Source organism: Macrotis lagotis, chromosome X, assembly GCF_037893015.1.
Source record: "Macrotis lagotis isolate mMagLag1 chromosome X, bilby.v1.9.chrom.fasta, whole genome shotgun sequence".
Classification (NCBI taxonomy): domain Eukaryota; kingdom Metazoa; phylum Chordata; class Mammalia; order Peramelemorphia; family Peramelidae; genus Macrotis; species Macrotis lagotis.
The window spans coordinates 354,844,323-354,867,419 of record NC_133666.1 but is presented as its reverse complement, the minus strand read 5'-3'; the positions used below and the strand labels follow the sequence as shown (position 1 = coordinate 354,867,419).

Below are 23,097 nucleotides of genomic sequence, written 5' to 3'. Positions count from 1 at the left end.
ATTTGAACATAGGTACTCCTGACTCCAGGTTTGGTGCTCTCTCCACTGCATCACCTAGTCACTCTTTCCAATTCTTTTAAATGAAAAAAAAACAACTTTTTATTTTGTATGCCAATCCTTTTTCATCAGAATTACTTTCTCATTAATTCCTTTGGTTTTTATATTTTTTTTCTCCTTTCTAACAGTACTTTTTTCATTCTCATTTTATTTACCCAAAATAGTCTTGTAGTAAGAGTAAACAATAACCCCCCTTCTCCCCACAAAAAATAAAAAAAACCTCACAAGTGAAAGAGAGAAAAAAATTTGCTTCAATCTGTGTTTAGATACCATCAGCTCTGTCTCTAGGATAGATCACATTCTTTATTGTAAGTCCATCAGAGAAGTTACTTCCATGTTTTTCCACAGTTGCTGTTTATAATTCCTTCCATCCATTCCTCCCCACTACCATTTATTGTATTTTCTCTCCTTTCACTGTCCCTATTCAAAAGTGCAAAAGCGTGCTATGGGGTGGCCAAATGACATAATGGATAGAGCACCAGGCCTTGGGGTCAGGAGGCCCCAAGCCTACATCCCATCACAGAGACCCAGCCCCATTGTCCCAGACAGGCCACCTAATCCCACCACCTTGAAAAAAAGTTAAAAAGAAAATGTGTTGTATCTGACTACCCTCTCCCAAGATCTACCTTCTCTTCTATCATCTACATCCCCCCTCCCCTCCCACTGACTCCTTTCTCCTATCCCCTTTCTTTCCTTTCCCTTTAGATTTCTATATCCTATTATATATATATATATATATATATATATATATATATATATATATATATGTTGCTTCCTCTCTGAACCATTTCTGATGAGAATAAAGGCTCCCTCATTCCCCCCTTCCCCCCTTCCACTCCTTTACAAAAAATTTTTTCTTGACTCCTTTACATGAAATATATTAACTTATTCAACCTTTTCTTTCCCTTTCTCCCAGTCCATTTCCTTTTCACCCACTGACTCCATTTTTACAATATATTATATCTTAAAATTCAGTTCCCTCTTGTGTTTTGTTTATATATGCTTCTAACTGCCCTTTAAATGAGAAGGTTCATATGAGTATTATCAGAATCATCTTCCCATGAAGGAATACATGGAGTTCATCATTATTAAATCCCTCATAATTTACCCTTCTTGTCCACTCTCTCAATGCTTCATCTGAGTCCTGTACTTGAAGATCAACTTTCTGTTCAGCTGTGGCCATTTCAATAGGAACATTTGAACTTCCCCTATTTCGTTCAATGTCCATCTTTTCCCTTTGGAAGAAGACATTAAGTTTTGCTTGGTAGTTGATTCTTGGTTGCCTTCTGGAATATTATGTTCCAAGTCCTATGAGCCCTTAATGTGGATGCTGTTAAGTCCTACATGATCGTGATTGTAGCTCCATTCTGACTGCTTGTAGTATTTTCTATTTGGGAGTTCTGGAATTTGGCTATAATATTCCTGGGTTTTTTTGGGGGGGGGATCTCTTTCAGAAGATCAGTGGATTCTGTCACTTTCTATTTTACCCCCTGCTTCTTGAATATCAGGGTAATTTTCCTGTAGAAATTCCTTAAAAATGAAGTCAAGTTTCTTTTCCCAATCATGACTTTAAGGTAGCCAAATAATTTTTAAATTGTCTCTTCTGCATCTTTTTTCAGGTCAGTTGTTTTTTTTCAATGAGATATTTATTTCATGTTTTCTTCTAGTTTTTCATTCTTTTGGTATTGTTTTATTGTTTCTTTATTCCTCACAAAGTCATCAGCTTCCTTTAGCTCCATTCTATGTTTGAAGCATTTGTTTTCCTCAGAGAGCTTTCTTATCTCCTTTGCCATCTGGCCAATACTGCTTTTTAAGGTATTCTTCTCCTTCTTAACGTTTTTGGACTGCTTTTTCCATTTAACCTAAACTAGTTTTTAACATATCGTTTTCTTCAGCATGTTTTTGGATCTCTTTGACTAAGCTGCTGATTTGGTTTTCATGTTTTTCCTGCATCTCTCTCATTTCTCTTCCTAATTTTTCCTCTACCTCCTTTTCTTGATTTTCAAAATATTTTTTGAGCTCTGCCATAGCCTGAACCCAATTCCTATTTTTCTTGGAGGTTTTGGATTCAGAAACTTGGATTTTGTCATCTTCTGAGTGTGTGTTTTGATCCTCCAAGGGACCAAAGTAATTGTCTATGGTCAGTCTCCTATTTTTCTGTTTACTCATTTCCCAACCTGTGCCATGATTTTGGGATGCTTCCCAAGCTTTTGAGTATTATTGTGACCTAAACAAGGACCTCAGTTCCTTCAAGGTTTTATGAGAAACTCTGACTGGTCTTCTGGCCTATGCTTTGGTCTACTGATGGCCACAAGCAGATCCCTCTATCCTGGAGCTCTGAGGAATGTCCCTGCCCTGCTTTGGTTTGTGACCAGGGTCTGGTATGGACAAAGCACAAAAGTCCTGTCCCAAAGACAGAGGAGAGGCCTTGCCAGTCTTCCTCTACTCCCTTACTTTCTGGGGCTGAGTGCTCTGAGGGTAGCTGCTGGGCTACTCCCTGCTGGGTGGCTCTGTGGGCCTGCTTCCTTTTCCTAGGGTCTGGGTTGCACTGATGGCTGTGGCTGCACTGAGGACCACAGCTGCACTGAGGGCCAAGCTGGCCTGGGCTCCTTGCTTGCTTTTGCAGACAACAAGATCTTCTGCTGATCTTCTAAGTTGTGTTTGATATGCCCTGTGTTGGCAGGCCAGGAAACTGCTTCTTCTTCCAGGAGCTGGTGCTCCCAGGGACCCAGGCACCTCATAAGCTGTTTCTGGATGGCTAGAGCTCCCTTGCTCTGCCTAGTGATCCTGGTTGTGCTGCTGCCCCCTCCATGATCCTCCAGTTTACCTTGGGCTAGAGAATTGCCTCACTGGATCTTTCTGTGGGTTCTGTCTCTCAAAAATTTAATGAGAGTCATAATTTTAAGGTTTTTGAAATATTTTGGAGAGTGCTCTTGGGAAAATCTGTCCTCATGCCACCATCTTGGCTCCATCCCCTCTAACAGTACTTTTTATAACATAATTATCACTTTTGCTATGTTCTTAAAGTGGCTTTTCTTTTCCTTATATTTTAATTTTTAACTTCCATACAAATATTTAATTCCTTTATCAGTCTTTTATTTTTAACTTTGGTATTTGTTGTATTTACTAATTTATTTTTCCATTAAGAACTTAAGAATTGCCATGTTGGGTCAAATCAATTGTTCATCAAGTCAAATAAATGACCTATCTCTGAGAGTGATACTGATGAAGGCAGGAAAGAGTGTACTGGGCTCTTTGGAAAGTCAGGAAAGAATTTCCCAGATTGACTCTCAATTCAAAGGCATGGATTTATTACATATTTACTGTGACTATTAAAGTAGGAAGTAAAAAGTAAGCAAATTAAGCACTAGTAATGGATAAAGGCTATATCTCTTAAGGAAACTAGCAAAAAGCTGGGACACACACACACACACACACACACAGAGGCAGAGAGAGAGACACACACACACAGAGGCAGAGCGAGAGAGACTGAGAGACAGAGAGACACAGAGGCAGAGAGAGAGAGAGAGAGAGAGAGAGAGAGAGAGAGAGAGATTGACAGAGAGACAGAGAGAGACACACACAGAGGCAGAGAGAGGGATTAACAGAGAGATAGACCGACAGACAGAGAGAGAGAGAGAGAGAGAATAAAGGCAGTCACGAGGTCACAAGCAAGGGTCAGGAAACTCAGCAAAACAAAAGAAAAATAATCTGGGCTGAATCAGCAGCAACAGTTAATTAGGGGAATAAGCATCATAGGGAGAGAGTAGCATAAGGTAATTAGAAACAGTTCAAGAAGTTGCAACTGGGCTGATAACAGCAGCAGTCATCAAGTGTAAGGATAAGGTTTATGTAGAGGAACAAGATGGGTGGTGTAAATGCTAAGAAAGGAGTTAAGGTGGGAGAAGACAGAGTTGAGGTAATTCCTATTATCTCAGTGGATCTGGATCTCAGCAGCTCCATTTTGGGGCACGAATGTGGGAAGGAGTATTTACATCTCTGTATCCCTTTGTTGAGCCAACTTCAAGAATCTTTACTTGAATATCAAAATATACCAGGAGGGAGTGCCACTTTCCCCATCTAGTGAGATAGCTTTTGGTATTTAGGTTCCAGATTGCCTACAATGTGAACTATTTATCTAGCTAACAATAGGATGGGGATATGGGGATCCCAAGTAGTTTTGATAGCTTAGACAATGGGACAGGGATCAGTGTTAATGTAAGACCAATACAGAAAGAGGTTACTTACTTAACATGGATGACACAGAACAATTTTTTAAATTTTATTTAAGGCATTGGGATGAAGTGACTTGCCCAAAGTCACACAGCTAGGTAATTATTAAGCGTCTGAAGTCGAATTTGAACTCAGGTCCTCCTGACTCCAGGGTCGGTGCTCTATCCACTGCACAACCTAGCTGCCCCAATACAGAACGTTTTTGAAATAAGTTAACTAAAACACTTTCATTTCTGTTTCATATTTCCTCTACTTCAATACCAACTGGTATTTTATGAAAAAAAAACACAAGTAATTATTCTGGATTATATCAGTTAAAAAGATGAGAGGTTTCTTCCAAAAATCTCTAATTTTCCCTAATATCTAGGGTTACTTACCTTTTTCTCAATACATGATTTACTGATTTAGAGCACTCATATCCCATCCTAACATCTTATTTTTCATACTTCTCCCTTAGTTATTGTGCATCACATTGAAGAGTCTCAACAAACTTGATCTCCCTGGTTTTTGCCCCTTACTTAAAGTCTTTCTCAAGTCTGTTCATTATTTGTCCTATGTTCCATTCTTTTACTACCTTGTTATCTGTTATGTGACAAAGCTAATCTGTGATGTTTTAGGTAACAACAAATATTCTTTTTTAAACAAAGGATCTAGGGAGATAATGCCCTTATTCAAAGCAGTGACTGTAATGTTGAGAATTTTAAGTAATATGTTGTCAGGTAAGTAGATGGTCAATAGGGGAGGGAGAGAGAAGCTATGGCTTTCTCTTATGCTATTCTATTAAGTACCAGCTGTGATAAAGCATTATAGATATATAACCAAGAATTTATCTAAAGACTTTTTAAACTTAATTACATTTTCAGAGCATACCACTTCTTGGAATAATGAGTGCTATAAGCTTGCTATCTATTGGGTAAAGTAGTAAACACATTACTTATATGCATCCCTGTAGAGTGAGATATTCCATATAAGTGATAGTCTCTGTACTCTGAAGGGTACTACTTTAAGTACAATTAAAAAAAAAGCAACAGGTATCTGAATAAAAATATTTATAAAATGAAATTCCATCTAACATCCTTCTCAACACTCAATTACAATTTAACTTTTCTGGTGACCTAGAGTCATGAAATGTCTATCAATTATTATACAGTGCTATAATGTAGTGATGATCACAAGGACTTTTGAAGTATGTTTTATTGGTTGGACTTTGGGAGTAACCAGCCAGCCACTCAAGCAGAGGTCAAAAACCAGAAAAGAATAGTTTGAAGGTGAGAATCCAAGAGTTGACATCAAGAATTCATGCTAGAAACCTAGGTAACAAAGTCTCAGGGACAGGCAAGTGCCTGGATGATAACCTATAAGGAAACCAGGGATCTAAAAGGGAAAATGAGAGGTAAGAAATATAGGTATGGGATCTGATCAACAGGGCCATGACACCAGCCAAATACTGAACCAAAGACAGAAGTCCTTATATAATTCACATCAAGGTTCTCAGTTTTAGATGGCCTGAAAGTCACACATTTCTTTTTTTTTTTTTAAGTTTTTGCAAGGCAATGGGGTTAAGTGGCTTGCCCAAGGCCACACAGCTAGGTAATTATTAAGTGTCTGAGTCTGGATTTGAACTCAGGTACTCCTGACTCCAGGGCCAGTGTTCTATCTACTGCGCCACCTAGCTGCCCCAAGTCACACATTTCTGAGGCAAAAAGGCATGTCAAACAAGCATTCAGACTTGTCTAGGGAATGAGGGCCAGAATGGAAAGACATTTCTCACCGAGTTTGTGAGAAAATCAGTTTTTTTGTATTTAATAACTAATTGTTGAATTAGGACCAAGATGTTTCCCCTTTTCTACTTACTCAGCTAGAAATCAGTGAGTGTGGGGAATCTTTTTGATTTACCCTGAAGATCTAATAAGATCTAATAAGAAAACAAAGGAAATTCTAAGTTTGGGCTTATGGTTACATTTGTGTTTATTGTTTGGTCATACAGGTCTGGGGAAATGTTGATTCTCCCTTTCTTTCTAGATAAGGAAATTGATGTCTTTGTGCAAGATTTGGGTGACCTAAATCTAGTATCCCAAAACCTTTATTTTAATATAGCTCATCTTCCATTGTAATAATCAACTAGGCACCCTTTAGGAATACTTACTCTTCAAAAGGAATAAAAACTGTAAGTCCGCCTCTATTAAGGATCTTTGATTTAAGAGAGGTGTCAAATGACCATCCTCTTCTTAAAAAAATGTCCTGGTCTTATGAATAAAATGCCTAAATTAACCAGAAACTATGCTTCTAAGAATTTTTAAATTATCACAATTGTCAAGCAAAAGATTTTGAGCTCACCCCATCTTCCAGATCATTTTAAAGCTAAATAAAGCCTTGGTACAGATCCAAAGGGAATCCCATTTTTCATTTTTTCCATTCTTTTCTATTTATTTACCATTACTTTTTGCTTTTGGATCAAAACCAAAACTCTATTGATGGTAAATGTTGCCACAATTTCACTGTATCTTATTTCATTTTTTAATATCCTTTTTTCTGGTGAAATTTTGTTAAGGATGTATGGAAGCTATTTCTAGCTAGTCCTCATGCTTAATTACTTTCATGTAGACTGGTACTTCATGTTTTCCTGATATAGACATCAGTAAGTATTTATTAGGAGCTTACTTACTATGTGGCAGACATGATGCTAGGTTCTGTGTATACAAGTATAAAGAATGAAACAAGTATTTCTTTTTCTTTGATATATGTTCAATTAGCCTATCATATATTTTAGATACTGATATTCAGTTTGTGTTGAGTCTTTCATTTAGTAGTGTCTAGGATTTCCTCTGGTACTCTTTTTAAGGACTGGTGACAGGCATTCCTTGAATCTTACAGCTGAATGGATATTTATAATAGCAGAATATCACATTCTGACCAACAGCTCTACAATTTCACCCTTGAGTTTCTTTGAAACTCTTGGGTGAATACCATCAAATTATGAAGATTTATATACAAATTTTCAATTAGGTTTATAAGTTTCTATGTACTTAGTTGATTTAATACTTTTTCCATAACTTTTGCCCTAAAGTGTCTGGGTTGTGTGTTTGTGTCTACATACTGACATATCCCATCTACTACAGAGTTTCAAATTACTTTACATATTTATAAAACTGAGAGATTCCTAAATCTACTTTTATAGATAAAGATTTAGGACTGGACTTGACAGTTCACTAGTAAAAGGTCAGTGAGGAAAACTCCCTTTTTCAAGTAGGTAGGTACTTTCCTGGCAATATATAAGCTTAGATAATTGCCTAGAGCTTTGAGAGTTTAATTTACTTGCCCATGGCCCCAGAGCAAGAAGGGTCAGAGGCAGGCTTGAACCAGGTCTTTCTGGTTTTGAGGTCATCTCTATATCCATTATGATACGCTACCTCTAAGCTGTTTCCTTTTTAAAACTTAAAAATTTTTTTTTGCAAGGCAATGGGTTAAATGACTTGCCCAAGGTCACACAACTGAGTAAGTATTAAGTGTGGAGGACAAATTTGATCTCAGGTCCTGCTGACTCCAGGGCCAGCACTCCTTCCACTTAGCCACCTACTGCTCCTACTCTAAGCCTTTTCCCTATTAAAGTATATAAACTTTCTTTCAAGGTGATCAGCTATTTTAGAACAGTGATCTTTTTCCTCATTATTTCCAGGGATTCCTCAGAAATAAGCTAGGACTTTAAATATTTTGTTTAAGGGGGCAGCGTCAGGAAGAGAGGTAAAGAACATCTTTACATTAATATTTTCAGGTGACTAAAACAGATGTGTTGCCTTTTATAACCAGAGAATCCTACTGAAAAAGTTAAAAGGACATTCAAATTTCTAAGTAATAGTCAATCTATTCCTAATCACATAGAGGAAAACATTAAAAAAAATCTCTAAGCACATTTCTCATGCATACTTTGCAATAACAAATTGGGTGGAAAGTATACAAAAAACAACTTTTGTGAGTTTAAATTAGTTCCTTCAAAAGTAAATGCTTCTTCTGTAATTGTTTTTCAATGGAATATAAACCATTACAATTCTAACATATTAAAATAATATGTGCTATTGGGGGAAATCTACATTTTGTTCTTGTTGGTGAAGACATGGGTTTTCAATTGCAAAAAGTAATGCTTAATGATTTGATGGGTATTTTTATTCTAGGATTAGAACTTGAGCAAAGTTTTGGGTAAGAAAGAGTACTGAGTGAAATGTAAGAATTAAAGTAGGTGAAGGTAAGATAAAATGTAGAGAACAGAAAGTCCCATCTGTGGCTAACTCTTTGGAACCGCATTTGAAATCCTTTTAGCAAAGATGTTGGAGTGGTTTGCCTTTTCCTTTTCCAGCTCATTTTATAGATGAAGAAAACTGAGGCAAAGATGGTTAAGTTACTTGCCCAGGGTTACAAGGGCTGGTGTTTGATGGCAAATATGAATTCAAGAAGATAGATTTTTCCTGATTCAGGCCAGAACTCTATACTGCTTCCTTAGGGAAAGGATCAATGTAGAAATGTAATTATTTCTAGCTACTGGAAAAATTTGGGTAAAGACAGGGTTAAAGATGAGTAGGTATGGAAGGGTGGAGTACAGCTATCTGTAGCACAAATAAGTTTTTGCTTGGGAAAGACTCATTAGTGCATATAAGGATCAAAGAAGTTCTTAACCTCATTACCTTATAAGTCATATAAAAATTTGAACAGTATAAGATTTGGGTTTCATTTTTTTTTGTTTTTTGCAAGGCAAATGGGGTTAAGTGGCTTGCCCAAGGCCACACAGCTAGGTAATTATTAAGTGTCTGAGACGATATTTGAACCCAGATACTCCTGACTCCAAGGCGGGTGCTTTATCCACTATGCCACCTAGCCACCCCCTTGGGTTTCATTTGTATTGCACATCTTCCTTTCATTTCCTTTGCTTTGTTTACCCCAGCATCTAGTCACTAAATCTTTCACAATATTTCTAATACCTATGTCTTCCTTTCTTTCTATCCCTACCTCTGCCACTAAATTAAGGCTCTTATTACCTTTCACCTGGACTATTTCAAGAAACAATTGCATGGATCTCTCTGCTCTCAGTCTCTCCTTATACCAATCCAAATTCCTGCTGCCAAGTCAAACCTTCTTTCTGATCATCTTGCTTCCCTACTCAGAATCTCTTTAGCATAGTATTCAAAATCTTTCTTTGGAGGACAGTGGAGCCAAGATGGCAGAGCGAAGGCACCATTTCCCAGGAACTCCTTATCCCCCAAACTCCAAAAGCCAAGAAATGATGACTCTAGCCAAAATTTAAAGGGGCAGAGCCTACAGAAAGCCTGAGTGATACAATTTCCCAGTCTAAGATAACTTAGAAGTTTCGTGGGAAAAGTGTGGTTCACCAGGACTGGGGTTGGAAAAAAGCTGCAGGGTAACCCAACCTAGCCCAGCCAAGCCCAGAGATCACCAGCAACAGCTTGAAGGGGCAGGGAGAGAACTCTGCTACATCAGAATGAGTGTGGAGTGAGCAGCACCAGCTGCACAACCTGCACCGAGAATCTGGAGAAAGTAGCCTGCACCCCCAGAGACAGTAAGGGAAATCTGCAGAGATTTCTTTGCTCTCCCTGGGGCTAGGAATCTGCTGCTAGTCTACACTCAGATCCAGGTTGCGATTTGGGCTTCCATACTAAGTAACCAAGCTGGATCCCTCCTTATAGCTCCAGGGAAGTATGGGGTCATCTACATATCAAAACATGGACAAGAGAGCATATGACCTTGGGGGAATAAAGGACCAAGTGGGGTATCCCCCCAAAAAAAACCCCTAAATCCTTGGAAGTGCTGTAAATTAGTCTTGGGCTGAGGAAATGAGTAAACAACAGAAAAAAGAAGAATCTGACCATAGAGAATTACTTTAGTTTCATGGAAGGTCAAAACACAGTACTTGATGATGACAAAACTGAAGCTTTTTTTTAGTTTTTTTTCTTTTGCAAGGCAAATGGGGTGAAGTGGCTTGCCCAAGGCCACACAGCTAGGTAATTATTAAGTGTCTGAGACCGGATTTGAACCCAGGTACTCCTGACTCCAAAGACAGTGCTTTATCCACTACGCCACCTAGCTGCCCCTTAAATTGAAGCTTCCATATCTAAAACCTCCAAGAAAAATAGGAAATAGGCTCAGACTATGGATGAGCTCAAAAAAAGACTATGAAAAACAATTAAGGGAGGTGGAGGAAAAATTGGGAGGAGAAATGAGAGTGCTACAGAAAAATCATGAAAACCAAATCAACAGCTTGGTGAAAGATACACAAAAAATACTGAGGAAAATAATATGTTAATAACCAGTTTAGGCCTAATGGAAAAAAAGCAAAACAAAAGGCAATTGAAGAGGAGAATGCCTTAAAAAGCAGAACTGGCCAGCTGGAAAAGGAGATAAAAAGGCTCTCTGAAGAAAATAACTCCTTCAAATGCAGAATAAAGGAAGCTGATGACTTTGTAAGAAATCAGGAAGAAATAAAGCTCTTCCAAAGAAGCCAAAAATTAGAAGAAAATGTTAAATATCTCACTGGAAAAACAACCAACCTCAAAAACAGATCCAGAAGAAATAATTTAAAAATTATTGGACTATCTGAAAGCCATGATCAGGAGAAGAGGCTAGACTTCATTTTTCAAGAAATAATACAGCAAAACTGCCCTGAGATCCTAGAAGCAGAAGGTAAAATAGAAATTGAGATAATTCACTGGTCACCTCCTGAAAGAGATTCCAAAAGAAAAACTTTCAGGAATATTATAGCCAAATTCCAAAACTCCCAAATCAAAGAGAAAATTCTAAAAACTGTCAGAAACAAACAATTCAACTCCATAGTCAGGATTACACAGGATTTGGCAGCATCTACACTAAAGGCTCATAGGGATTGGAATATGATAATCCGGAAGGCAAATCATCTTGGTTTACAACCAAGAATCAACTACCCAGCAAAACTGAACATCCTCTTTCAAGGGAAAAGATGGACTTTCAATGAAACAAGGGACTTTCAAACTTTCCTACTGAAACAACCAGTTTGATCTCCAAGTACAGGACTCTGGTGAACCATAGAGAGGGTGGAAGGGAAGGACTAACTATGAGGAACTTAATGGTATTGAACTGTTTGTATTACTGCACGGGAAGAAGATATTGATAACTCATATGAACTTTCTCATTTATAAGAGTTGTTAGAAGGAGCATATATAGACAGGACATGGGAAGGAGCAGAATATAATGGTATGATGTGGTAAAGGGATGGAGTCAAGGGGCGATGGGGGAAAGTACTAGGAGGAAGGAAAAGGAGATGAAGAAGAAGCTGAGAGATTTCACATAAGAGTCACGAAAAAAGCTTTTTCAATGGAGTGTGGCGGGGAAGGCAAGGGGGAATGAGTGAGCCTTCCTTCTCATCGGAAATGGCTCAGGGAGGAAATGACATACACACTTAAAATAGGGTGAGGAAATCTGTCTTGCCCTAGAGAAGGATGAGAGGAAAGGGATGGGATGAGAGGGAATAGGGGAAGGGAAGGGGGAATAGGTGATAGAAGAGAACGAAGATTGAGTAAGAGGGTTCTCAGATTCAATACACTTTTGGACAGGGCCAGGATGAAAGGAGAGAAAGAATAGAATAAATGAGAATGGGGAGAAATAGAGTGGTGGTACAGCTAGTAATAGCAACTGTGGGGGAAAATATAGAAGCAACTACTCTGGTGGACTTATGATAAAGTAAGCAACTCAACCCAGAGACAGAGCCATTGGAATCTGAACACAATTTTTTTTTCTCTCTCTATTCTTGAGGTTTCTCATCTTCTTGGGGGTGAGGGTTTTTTTTTTTTTGTTTACTCCTATGTTTACTCTTATAACATTCAATTTACATCAATGTATGGCGTGGAAACAATGTAAAGGCTATCAGACAGCCTTCTGGGGGGTGGGAGGGAAGGCAGTGTGGGGGAAAAATTGTAAAATTTAAAATCTTACAAAAAATGATAGGTAGATATTGTATATAATTGGAAAACAAAATGTTAATAGAATGTAAAAAAAATCTTCTTTTGCCTAGCCCTAATCCACCACTAGCTGGATTCTCCTGACTCTGCTTTTAGAAACCACAATCACCTTTCCAAGTCCTGTCTAAAGGTTACTCTGAATCCCTAAGAGCACTTTGCTTAAGCCTCATTAAGGGACTTAGAAAATGTGTCCCTGTACTATACTTATTTGTGTAAGATATAAGCTATAAGATTCATGTAAGATCCTCAGGAACTTTGCCTTACTCATTTTTTTTTATAAATTCCCTGGCACAATATTTTATCTTCTAGTTATTCATCCTTCAATTTTGAAGAAGACCAAAAAAATCTTTGGGTGATGTCTTGACTTGTGCATGAGGCAGAGCTCCATAACAGATACTTAATAATGCTACTTGAATTGGATTCAGTTGATTGGGCAATGTGGCTAATTTGGTTTATCCATCAATTAACTCAACTAGCCAATTTGAAGGATTTGAAGAATAACTTATTTTTGGTGTCATATAGAGCAAAATAGAAGGCAGTTATTTTTCAACTAACAGTGTTTCTAAGGATTTTTTTGGACTTGTATACATAGAGTCCTGAACAGATTTATATTTGATTGTTTTTGATCACATAAACACACCCTTAACTTTGGTGTGATATATTGAGTAACCACAGTGTACAAAGCAGGAATCTCCATTTTGTCACTTAATAAAATCAGTTGTTTTCAAAACACGTTTTCTTTTCTCTACACAATACATCTTTGAACTTTAGCTTCTTCAAACCAAAGGCCAAAAGAGGTACTTGGTTTATACTTCATGAAAGCTGAAATGAATGCTAGAACATCTCTGGGAGAGACTTCTGGATAAGTCTGAGGAGGTATTTCAAAAGACTCACCCTGAAGATTTTTGACAACCCCACAAAGTCATTGCTTTTCTCCTCAGGAGTTTTTCCTATTCATTTTTCTGGTTTCTTACTTTGTCTAGTCATCAATTAAACAGTCCCAAAGTTTAGGACATATTTAAGAAGTATATTTGATAGAAATGTAAGCACCCAGAGAGCAAAATCTGCTTCGTTTTGATCTTTTTATTTTCAGTGCCTAGCATTAGGCACTTGATAAGTCCATGATGATATAACTTCTAATGGTAGTACTGGATCCTTTAGATTTAAGTTTTTTTGTTCCTCTTGGGAATCAAGGGGCCTCTAAAGGTATTGGAGGGTATACTGACATTTAATTTTAGCAATTGCTTTTATTTCACTTGAGGGGAAAGAGAAAGTTTTTAAGCATCCAATTATAGTTTCCTTCTTAAATATAATCCTACCAAATGATTCCTGCTCATTTTTCCTTGCTCAAATTGATAGAATTCATTTTTAAACTCATTTATTTTCAATTGATTAAGGTAGGTGCTTTCACACACTATTTGGCTGTTACCAACAGCTTGCTGACATCCTGCTATTCTTTATCTGATCACAGAATCATTGCAATCTCCTAAGTGCAAGGGATCTCATAAATGAACAGTAATCTTCCTTCTTTTCTTCAAAGTGGGTTTTCAGCCTATACTTGGACAGCTTCAAATAAAATCAAAAAGGATTTATGTGTACCAGGTACAATGTCAAGTGATGGGAACAGAGAGACAGGCAAAAACAGACCCTGTCCTCAAGGAGTTTACAGTCCAATGGGGGAGATGACCTGTGGCTTCATTTCAGTGACTCATTATCATGGTCACTGTTTACCATTACTGTTTACCATTCAACTTTGAGGCAATTCTAATTGTTAGGAAGATTTTTATTTCAAGTAAAAGTTTTCCCTTTAGGAAATTCCTCACATTTCTTTCTGGAGTCTTTTCCACATGACAATCCTTCAAATAGGATTTTAAGATTATAAATTGGAAGCTAGAGATTGATCAACTGGTTGCAACTCAGAGAAAACTGAGGCAGTGAGCAGTGGAGCTAAGGATGAAGACATCTATTTCCTTGAAACCATGACATTTTTACTTTTTTTTGCTCCCCCCCCCACCAACTGTCCTATTAAGGTCTTTTTCTATCTTAACATTCAATTTCTTGTTGCTCTACTCTTTTTGTGATTAAGGAGTCAGGTACAAAGAATTATATCCTCTTTGCCTCATTGAAGATTCATTAGATTAGTTGAAGAGAATGAATGGAAAAAAGATTTTCATTTTTAGGGAGCAATCAAAAAAGTTTTATGTATAAATTTGAATTTTTGTTAGCCAGTTCATTGGTGAAATTTAAGTTTCTATTGTTTTATTTACTAATGTTTCAGGAAATAATGATTTGGGAGAGGAAAAATCTAGCACCTAAACATCTTTCATCTATGCTATTAAGAATCTGAGTCATTCTGCCTTGTTTATATGGAGTCCTGTTGTTATTTCCTATTAAAAATATATTGTAACATTCCCAGTAGAAATTTACAAATCATAAAAAATGTATTTTATTTAATAGGAAAATTTCACAATCTCTTCTGCCCAAATATTATTGTCAGTTTTATATCTAAGGGACTGCAGACTTATGGAATTTGACTTTGACAGGTGACGACTGAAAATGAAAACCTATTTACATCTAAATTTTCTCCATAACAAGCTACTAGGGCATTGAAGATAGTTTATTTTTTTTTGGAAATGGGATCGCTGATTGCCATTTTAAGATACAAAATAAACTGAGGGAACTAGAAGACATACCTGGGAATGATTTTACTTTGTACCATCTGTGATAAAAATTTTGAATTTCTCCTTTCCACTTCCCCCTTCCTTTCCCTGATTTCTATTTCTCCCTCCTCTCCCACCTGAGCTTTCTTAACTGATTGTATAATGAATGTGTTCCTTGGTGCCAAAATATGTAATCTGAAAACTATTTCTAGCTTAGTGATTCTCTAATAGTTGGTCCATTTAAAATGTCACATACTGATATACACACATGTACTAATGTTCATAGATAGACATAGAGTATGGACTCAGTAGGGAGACAATCCTTTTAAGGCCTTCCTGACAGGTAAGGCCTATAATATACAATTTTTGTGTGTAAATATATACACATATATGTTTATAGTCATACACACATACAATGGACAATATTAATGCTACAGTGAGATAATATACAATGGTGACTATGACACTATCCTGAATGATTTTTTGGGTGAAAAAAAAAAGATCACTGAATTATGATAGAGGGTAGATGTTTTTAATAAGGACGAGAAGGGAAATAGATCAAATGTTACCAGAGTTATTAGGCCATTGAATAACATATTATTGAAATATTTAAGTCCCTTGCCTTTGCATAAACACAGTTCATTTGCAAACTACTCTATATCGATTGCTTTGTGTAAGAGTAGAATTTAGTCTAATATCGGTGTCTGGATCATTGCAGCAGGATATGAGTTATTGAGTTAAATGAGAAAGTTCCGAAAGGAAAAAAAACTAATCCTGAAAAGCTGAGTGGTGGCTTTTCCCTGGAGATTAGATGGTTTGAGCTTCTTTGGGACCAGGTCACTCCTAAGTTATTTAGGTTCACGGTTGTAGAAAACAAAAGGGCCATCGGGTGCTGCAGCTTCCTTTCGGCAGACTCCGTTGAGTCCTTGGCTCTTGTCAGATTGAAGTGACCAGGGCGTGCGGGAGCAGGGCCCCGGACGTGGGCAACCACGAGGCCCCCGCGTTTGGTTGCAGAATTTCGTGCAGAGATAAACTCCAACCGCAAGGTCGTTCCCACCTTTTGGGGAAGAAGAATCGGGAGTGGCAGGAGGAGGAGAGGGAGGGGGTGAGGAACGGGAGGCAGGGCATGTGAGACTCCACAAGGGCCGGGCTTAGAGCGAGTCCTTCTTCGGGGGGCGGGTGTGATTGGCACGGGGATGGCAACGGCAGGCGGGGACGGAGGGGAGACTCCAGGGCAGGGTCAGTAACGGCCGGCCTCGCCCCGCTGCCGCGCGCCTTTGCGCCGCCCCCTGGTCCTCGAGCTTTCCGAGGCGCACCCGGGGTGCGGACCTGCCGCGGCTGTCAGCGCCCCGCGCCCGCTCCTCCGGTGCCCTCCTCCCGGCCCCGCGCCCCGGCCTCCGCCGGGCGCGCGTGGATAACGGCGGTGCCGCCCCCTCCTCCAAGCATCGGCGCCCCCGGCCCCGCGGCTTCCCCGGCCCCGCTCCCCGCCGGCCGGCCGGCGGGCGCCGCAGTGTGGCTCCTGTCGGACGAGGGGAGCCCGCGCCCGGAATAGTCCGGGGCTGCGCTAGGGGCGGGCCCGCGGAGTGCACCGAGGCATCCCCGCCGGCGAGCGCGCACGCCCCCAGACTCACGGACACGCGGACAGCGGACACGCACACGCGCCCCGCCCGCGCGGCTCCCGAGCGCCGCGGGGTCCGGGCAGCGGCCGCCACAGCAGCGCCGGCCGCGCCGGGAGCAGCAGCTCCGCCGCCAGCCCTCTCCCCTGCTCGGCGCCCCGGCCCCCGGCCCCCCCCCCCCGCCGGCGCCCCCCGAGCCCCGTCCTCTTCCCCTCGCGGGGCCGGCGACCCGGGCTGGCGGGCGGGAGGACTCCATGAGCCTGGGGGGCGGCGACAGCAGCCGGCGCCGCCGGGCGGAGCGCGGGGCCCCCGAGCCGCCCCCCGCAGACCCCGCGGCCGCCGGCCCCGCGCGCTACCCGCCGCCGCCGGCCGGAGGAGGCGAGGACCCGCCGCCGCCGCCGCCGCCGCCGCCGCCGCCGCTCCCCCTGGCCGAGCCGGAGCCGCCGCCTGCCGGGGACTGCGGGCCGGCTCCGAGGCGCTTCTCCGAGCCTCCCCCGCCGGGGCCGGCGGCCAGGGACTCGGAGCGGCCGCCGGCTCCCGGAGCGGGCGGCGAGGCACAAGGCGCCGGCTCCCCGGAGCGGCCCGAGACCCGCTCGGTGTGCAGCAGCCGCAGCAGCCGCAGCAGCAGCAGCAGCGCCGGCGACCCGCGGACCGGGCACCCCCACCACCAGCCCATCTGCAAGATCTGCTTCCAGGGGGCAGAGCAGGTAAGGACGCCCCCCGGCCGCGGAGGGCGCCCCGGAACTCTCGCTGCCCCCCAGCCAGAGGCTGCCCCGCCGCTCGGCCCGAGCGCGGCTTCAGCACCATGGACAAGTCTCCCGCGTCCGTCCTGGCTCTGCCCGGTCCGAGCCCAGCCGCGGGCATCCTTTACTTCCACCGCTATCTCTTACCTTCCCATCCCTTCTTTTTAGAGTGGACGCAGATACGCACATTATCATATGCCTTGTCCACAACGAGAGCGTTTCATTTGCTTTGCGTCTTCTCTCTCTCTGGCAAGGTTTGGGGGTTACACATTCCTCAGGTGCCTTCATGCTGCCAGAGATTTTTGTGAATGATCCTGTTCTTAGGTTTACACCTTGTGGTGGAAATATCTGGAGGATACATTGTCTCATCATACCCACAATACAGCAATACAAGATTGTAACAGAAAAATGAATAATTGTGATCATTTTTAACGTTGTCAGGTTATTACGAGAGACGGAGGAAGATACTATGGCCCTAGGGTAGAGTAAGAGTCCTTGATGTTTAAAGAAGATAACAATGACATCTTTTATTGATCGCGGATACTTCCGTAATTGCTAACATTTCGAAACAGTATATAAATATAACATAAACCATTAAATTTTATGAAAAGAACTAAGTGAATGAAAGGAAGACAAAATATAAATTTGTGGTCTGAGATGACATTATCTTAGATTTTTTAAAAAGTAAGGAAATTGCACAGGAATACACAGGCTTTCAATAATATAGTGCATTAAGTCAATATTTATGATGCTAAGTCTAGAAAAAAATAAAAGCATAGTGCTACTGTAAGCTACTCTCTCTGGGTTGTCATGCATTTCTTCTTCAGCAATGATTAAGAATAACTGCAGAGGAAATGCACTTGACCATCCACTTAAAAGTTATTAAAGAGATTTAATAGTACTGCTGTTCTCCCAAGGGCATAGGAAGTTATATGTTGTAGACATTTTGTATCTTAGTAGAACATTTATGTGATAAATGTTATCAGTATTTTTGGAAAAGTATTTTTGGATAAAATTTTATTATTATTCTAATCAGAGCATGAAATTTTAATTTCATTTAGTTGAGTAGAGCCTAACACTTATTTTCTGAAATACAGAACCCCCCCCCCCAACAAAACAAAACCGAGAGACACCACCATAACATTAATACCAATTTCTTTTATTTTTAGGGTGAACTGTTAAATCCTTGCCGATGTGATGGGTCGGTTCGGTATACACATCAGCTATGCCTACTAAAATGGATCAGTGAAAGAGGGTCATGGACCTGTGAGCTCTGCTGTTATAGATACCATGTAATAGCAATTAAAATGAAAAAACCTTGCCAGGTAAAAAAAAATAAGTTATATTTATTTTCTGAAGTGGCACTCTAGCTAGCTGAGAATATACTTTATTCAGAACATTTTTTTGAAATGGCATATTTTTGGAATTTGCATAGTTCTGTGTACCAAGGTGATTTGTTTTGAAAGGTTTACACGATATTTTAACCAACTGGGTTCTTTAGATTATTTAATTACTTATCAATTTCTAAAATATATAAGTTGGAAAAGTATTATTTGTTAATCTTGCGATTAAATAATTCTTTTTTTTCAGTTTTAATGTGTTGTGATCTGTGAAATTTTTGATAAAACTTAAGAATTTGAACATTGCATATGCTCCATTTTGGGGACAAGGACAAATAAGGAGGGGAATCAATCTGTAGCTCTGTGGAGGATTGGGATAGGCTTTTAAAAAAAATCAATAATAGGAGATCTTTTGAGCCTTACATTTATACTTTCTATTTTAGCATTTTTTTATTCAGTTTTCAGATGCCTTTTCCTTCTCTATGTAGAGAGTAGCAACATTTCTTGCTCTAGTGCAGTGCAGGCAATGAGAAAGCAGCATTACTCAATGGGTAGAAGGATTTCCTGAGTTAGGGAGACTCAGGTTCAGGTCCTGCCTATGGCACACACTGGGTGTGTGAACATAGGGAAGTCACTTAACTATTTAGTGACCCTGATAATGCTCTAAAACCATAACTTACTGATGAGTGAGGTTCTATACCAATGAAATCACAGGCCTAAATGACAACAGCAAACTCTCATTAGTATATATTGAGTAAAAAAGTTGAAATTGATCAAGTTGAAGAGGTTAGTATCTAAAGCACAGAAGAAAGAGAAGAAATGGGAAGGGAAAAGGAGAAATGAAGAATGAAAAGAAGTTGCAGAAGAATGATTAACAAACAAGACATTGAAATAGGAATATTCTCAAGCCATCCAAGGGCAAATATACATTTTATTTAAAGATGAAAATTTCCAATAAAAAAGTGATACTATCATTCTGATAGAGATACAAAAGGAATTATTTCTTTAGAATCACTATTTGGTTGAGCCTGTTGGGTACAGATGGTTGAGTCCATGAAGGTCATTTTGAAAAAAATATATACATAAAATCATGTCACAAGGTTAGGATATGGATTGGATAATTAAATTTACAGTTATAATATTAATGAATGTTCTCTATATAGGAAATTTCTAACATCCTGTTTGGATTAGCTTCAGATTCTATTTGTGATTGACCAGTGTCTACAGGCAAATACCAAGGACTCTTAAATGTTAAAACAGGAAGATATTTTTCCAAAATTGTAAATTTTAGGACAATTTATATTATACATTCTTATTTGAAGTTAAATTTTATATTATGGATTCACATTTGGTTCTATTTGAAGTTAAGAGACTGAAGACAGAAAGAAAATATTTTTAATATTAATAAGTAGAAATTTTTTACTGTATTTTCTTTAGGACTTTAAAGATAAAAATCATTTTATAAACCTAATTACACAATTTTAATTAGTATTAGTTTTACAAAGTTACATAGGGTTAACTCTTTTATGATATATAAACTATTTCTGTGATATATACATACTCGGTTAATAAGCATCTAATATGTACTTGACTTTGTGCTAAGTACTGGAGATACAAAAAAAAAAACCCCAAAAGATAGTACCTGTCCATCTGACTGAAAAGAGAACATGGAAACAGCTTTGTGCAGATGACCTATACACACATACATCCACTCATTTATATTTACATCTACTTATCCATATAGTTTTTTTAAAATATAACAAAAAAGGTAATTTTGGAGCAAAAATGTATTTGTGTAGTGATTAATTTTCGGATTGTACTAATGAATAAATTACTTTATAGAAATACATTACATACTTATAAAGGTCATGAACTTCCTTAGGTTACTGGGTTGACTTTTATCCTAATTAGTATCCTGGAGGCTTAAAAGGATTCATGAAGTTTCTAAAGTGGAGTTTATATGCTTTTAGTGTCTGGATGAGTTAACTGTATTTCTTCCCCGCCCCCCCCCCCAACCATTTCCTTGTAAATTATTTATTTAGTATTTTATTTTTCTCCAACTACATGTAAAAACAAATTTTAAAGTTCATTTAAAAAATTTTTAAGTTTCAAATTCTCTTCCTTCTGTCTTTTCCACTTTCCTATTGAGAAGGCAAGAAATTTGATACATGCACATGTAGTCATATAAAACATATTTCCATATTGATCATTTTGTGAAAGAAAACATAGACCAAAAAAACCCTCATGAAAAATTGAATAAAAATATATGTTTCAATATATATTCAGATACAATCATTTCTTTCTATTGAGAAGGATACAATTTTTCATCATAAGTCCTTCAAACTTGTCTTGGATCACTGTATTGCTGCAAATAACTAAATCATTGATAACCAATCATCTTACAATATTGCTTATCTTTGGTACATTTTGCTTTGTATCAGTTCATGTAATACTTTCCAGATTTTTCTGAGAGCATCCTGCTCATCATTTCTCATAGTACAATATTCCATCACAATCACAAATCACAACTTGTTCCCCAATTGATGGGCATCTCCAATATTTGGCATTTTCCTTTTCTGTTTTATAAACCAATCTAATAGATATGGCACAGTACCTCAGAATTGTTTTTAATTTGCGTTTCTCCAGTTAATTTTTCTTTGGCTAAGATCATTTTCATGATTTTTCATATGTCTATAATTTTTATTACTTCATCTGAAAATGAACTTCATATTTTTGATCATATATCAATTGGGGGAATGGCTCTTGTATTTATATATTTGACTAAGTTCTCTTTGTATTTGAGAAATGAACCCTTTATTAGAGAATCTTGCTTCAAAATTTTTTTCTTGGTTCTGATTCTTACCAAATACTTTTCTTCTGATTATTTTTGTGTTCCAATCTGCCTTCCCTTCTATCACTCCTTCCCTGTCTTATCACCTTTCCCTCCTAATTTCCTTCTTTCTACATTCAGTTGAGTGTATTGTTATTCCCTCTTTGAGTTAGTTCTGAAGAGAGTAAGGTTCATGAATTTCTCCCTACCATTCCCCCATTGTCCTACCATTATAAAAGTTTTTTTTTCCTTGCCTCTTTTATGTGAGAAAATTTACCTCTATCTCTCTTTCTCCCAGGAGCATTCCTCTTTCCTCTTCCTTTTACTTTTTTTAGATGGCTTTTTGTCATATTCAACTCACATTTGTGACCTCAGTCTATATATACTCCTTCTAACTGCCCAAATAATGAGAAAGTTCTTGAGTTTCAAGTTTCATATTCCCATAGGAATGTAAACTGTTTGACCTTATTAAGTCCCTTATGATTTCTCTTTCCTGTTTACCTTTTAGGCATCTCTTGAATCTTGTATTTGGAGTTCAAAATTTCTATTCTATTTAGTCTTTTCAACAAGAATGCCTGATTCATTTTTTTCCCCTGAAGGAATTCTCAAGGTCTGTTCGTGGTCTGTGCTGCTATAGTTTGAATTGGACTGGGTTCCACTCTGACCTCATTGTGACAGACTTTCCTGCCTACCTGCTATTGTCTTTGGCTACAAAGAAACTTTTTTCACCTGACCTTTTGGGTTCTGCCACTCTAGAAACTTGTTTTATGGCATTATTTAATGGTGCTCAGAGGAGTTTGGGAAAGAGCTCAGATGTGAGGTGTCTTGATTTTGCTTAAAGTAATTGTATTTCAATCTCAAAAACAACTTACACATTCATTCATTTCAGTATTTCAGTAGTAGTTAAGGATTAAGCAGGAGATGATAGAAGATAGTCCATGCTTACAATTATAGAGGATTTTGAAAAGCAGCCATTATTTCACTTTAGTAATTCATAAATTGCAAGGAGCCATAGGTACAGAGTAAGTGAAAGCTCTTCTGTCTTGTGCAGCAATTACCATTGGTATGTTTGGTTTTGTGGGTGTATGTTGGGAAATACTACTTTTTTTTAAAAAAATGGATGTAATGAATATACATATTAACACTTCAGGGTATTATTTAAATAGTCAGGTATCTACTAAAAGTATTCATAGTACCTGATAAGTACTGAAATTATTTATAAACTAGAATAGAATTTAATTTGTCAACAAGATCTATAAATTGACTGTATTTTATTTTGCATACTCTTCTTAATTAATTTTATATTCCATTTTGAGATTTAAGTATTAATACTTAAAATATCATTAAATGCATCAAGTTAGATTTTAGAAAATGAAATATAGATACTTTAATATGGATAAAGATAAAGACATAAATTGTTTTAGATAAACATTGAAATATAACTTATCGCTGAGAAAAAGTTTTATTTGCCTTTTATACAATAGGGCAAATAAGAATTATTTAAAATATGACATAGAGAGAATATTTGGAGACTGATTTTCTATGGGATTTTATTGCTACACATCACTGAAACCCAGTGAAATGTAAATGTCTAGACCCAAGTTGTCAAAAGAATTGGGCA

General features: G+C 38.6%; 1 protein-coding gene and 1 pseudogene across 1 annotated transcript in view; both read left to right on the top strand.

The window, feature by feature from the left end:
* The window catches only part of LOC141499112 (inosine-5'-monophosphate dehydrogenase 2-like), a 93,963-nt pseudogene extending 77,464 nt beyond the window's left edge, over positions 1-16,499 (top strand).
* A 132-nt stretch (positions 16,500-16,631) lies between these two features.
* MARCHF11 (membrane associated ring-CH-type finger 11) overlaps positions 16,632-23,097 on the top strand; it is a 145,134-nt gene continuing 138,668 nt past the window's right edge. The window contains exons 1-2 of the mRNA XM_074202022.1: positions 16,632-17,270; positions 18,476-18,631. Coding sequence (XP_074058123.1) covers positions 16,818-17,270; positions 18,476-18,631 — 609 coding nt within the window. The 5' untranslated portion in view covers positions 16,632-16,817. The remainder of the gene's footprint in view (positions 17,271-18,475; positions 18,632-23,097) is intronic.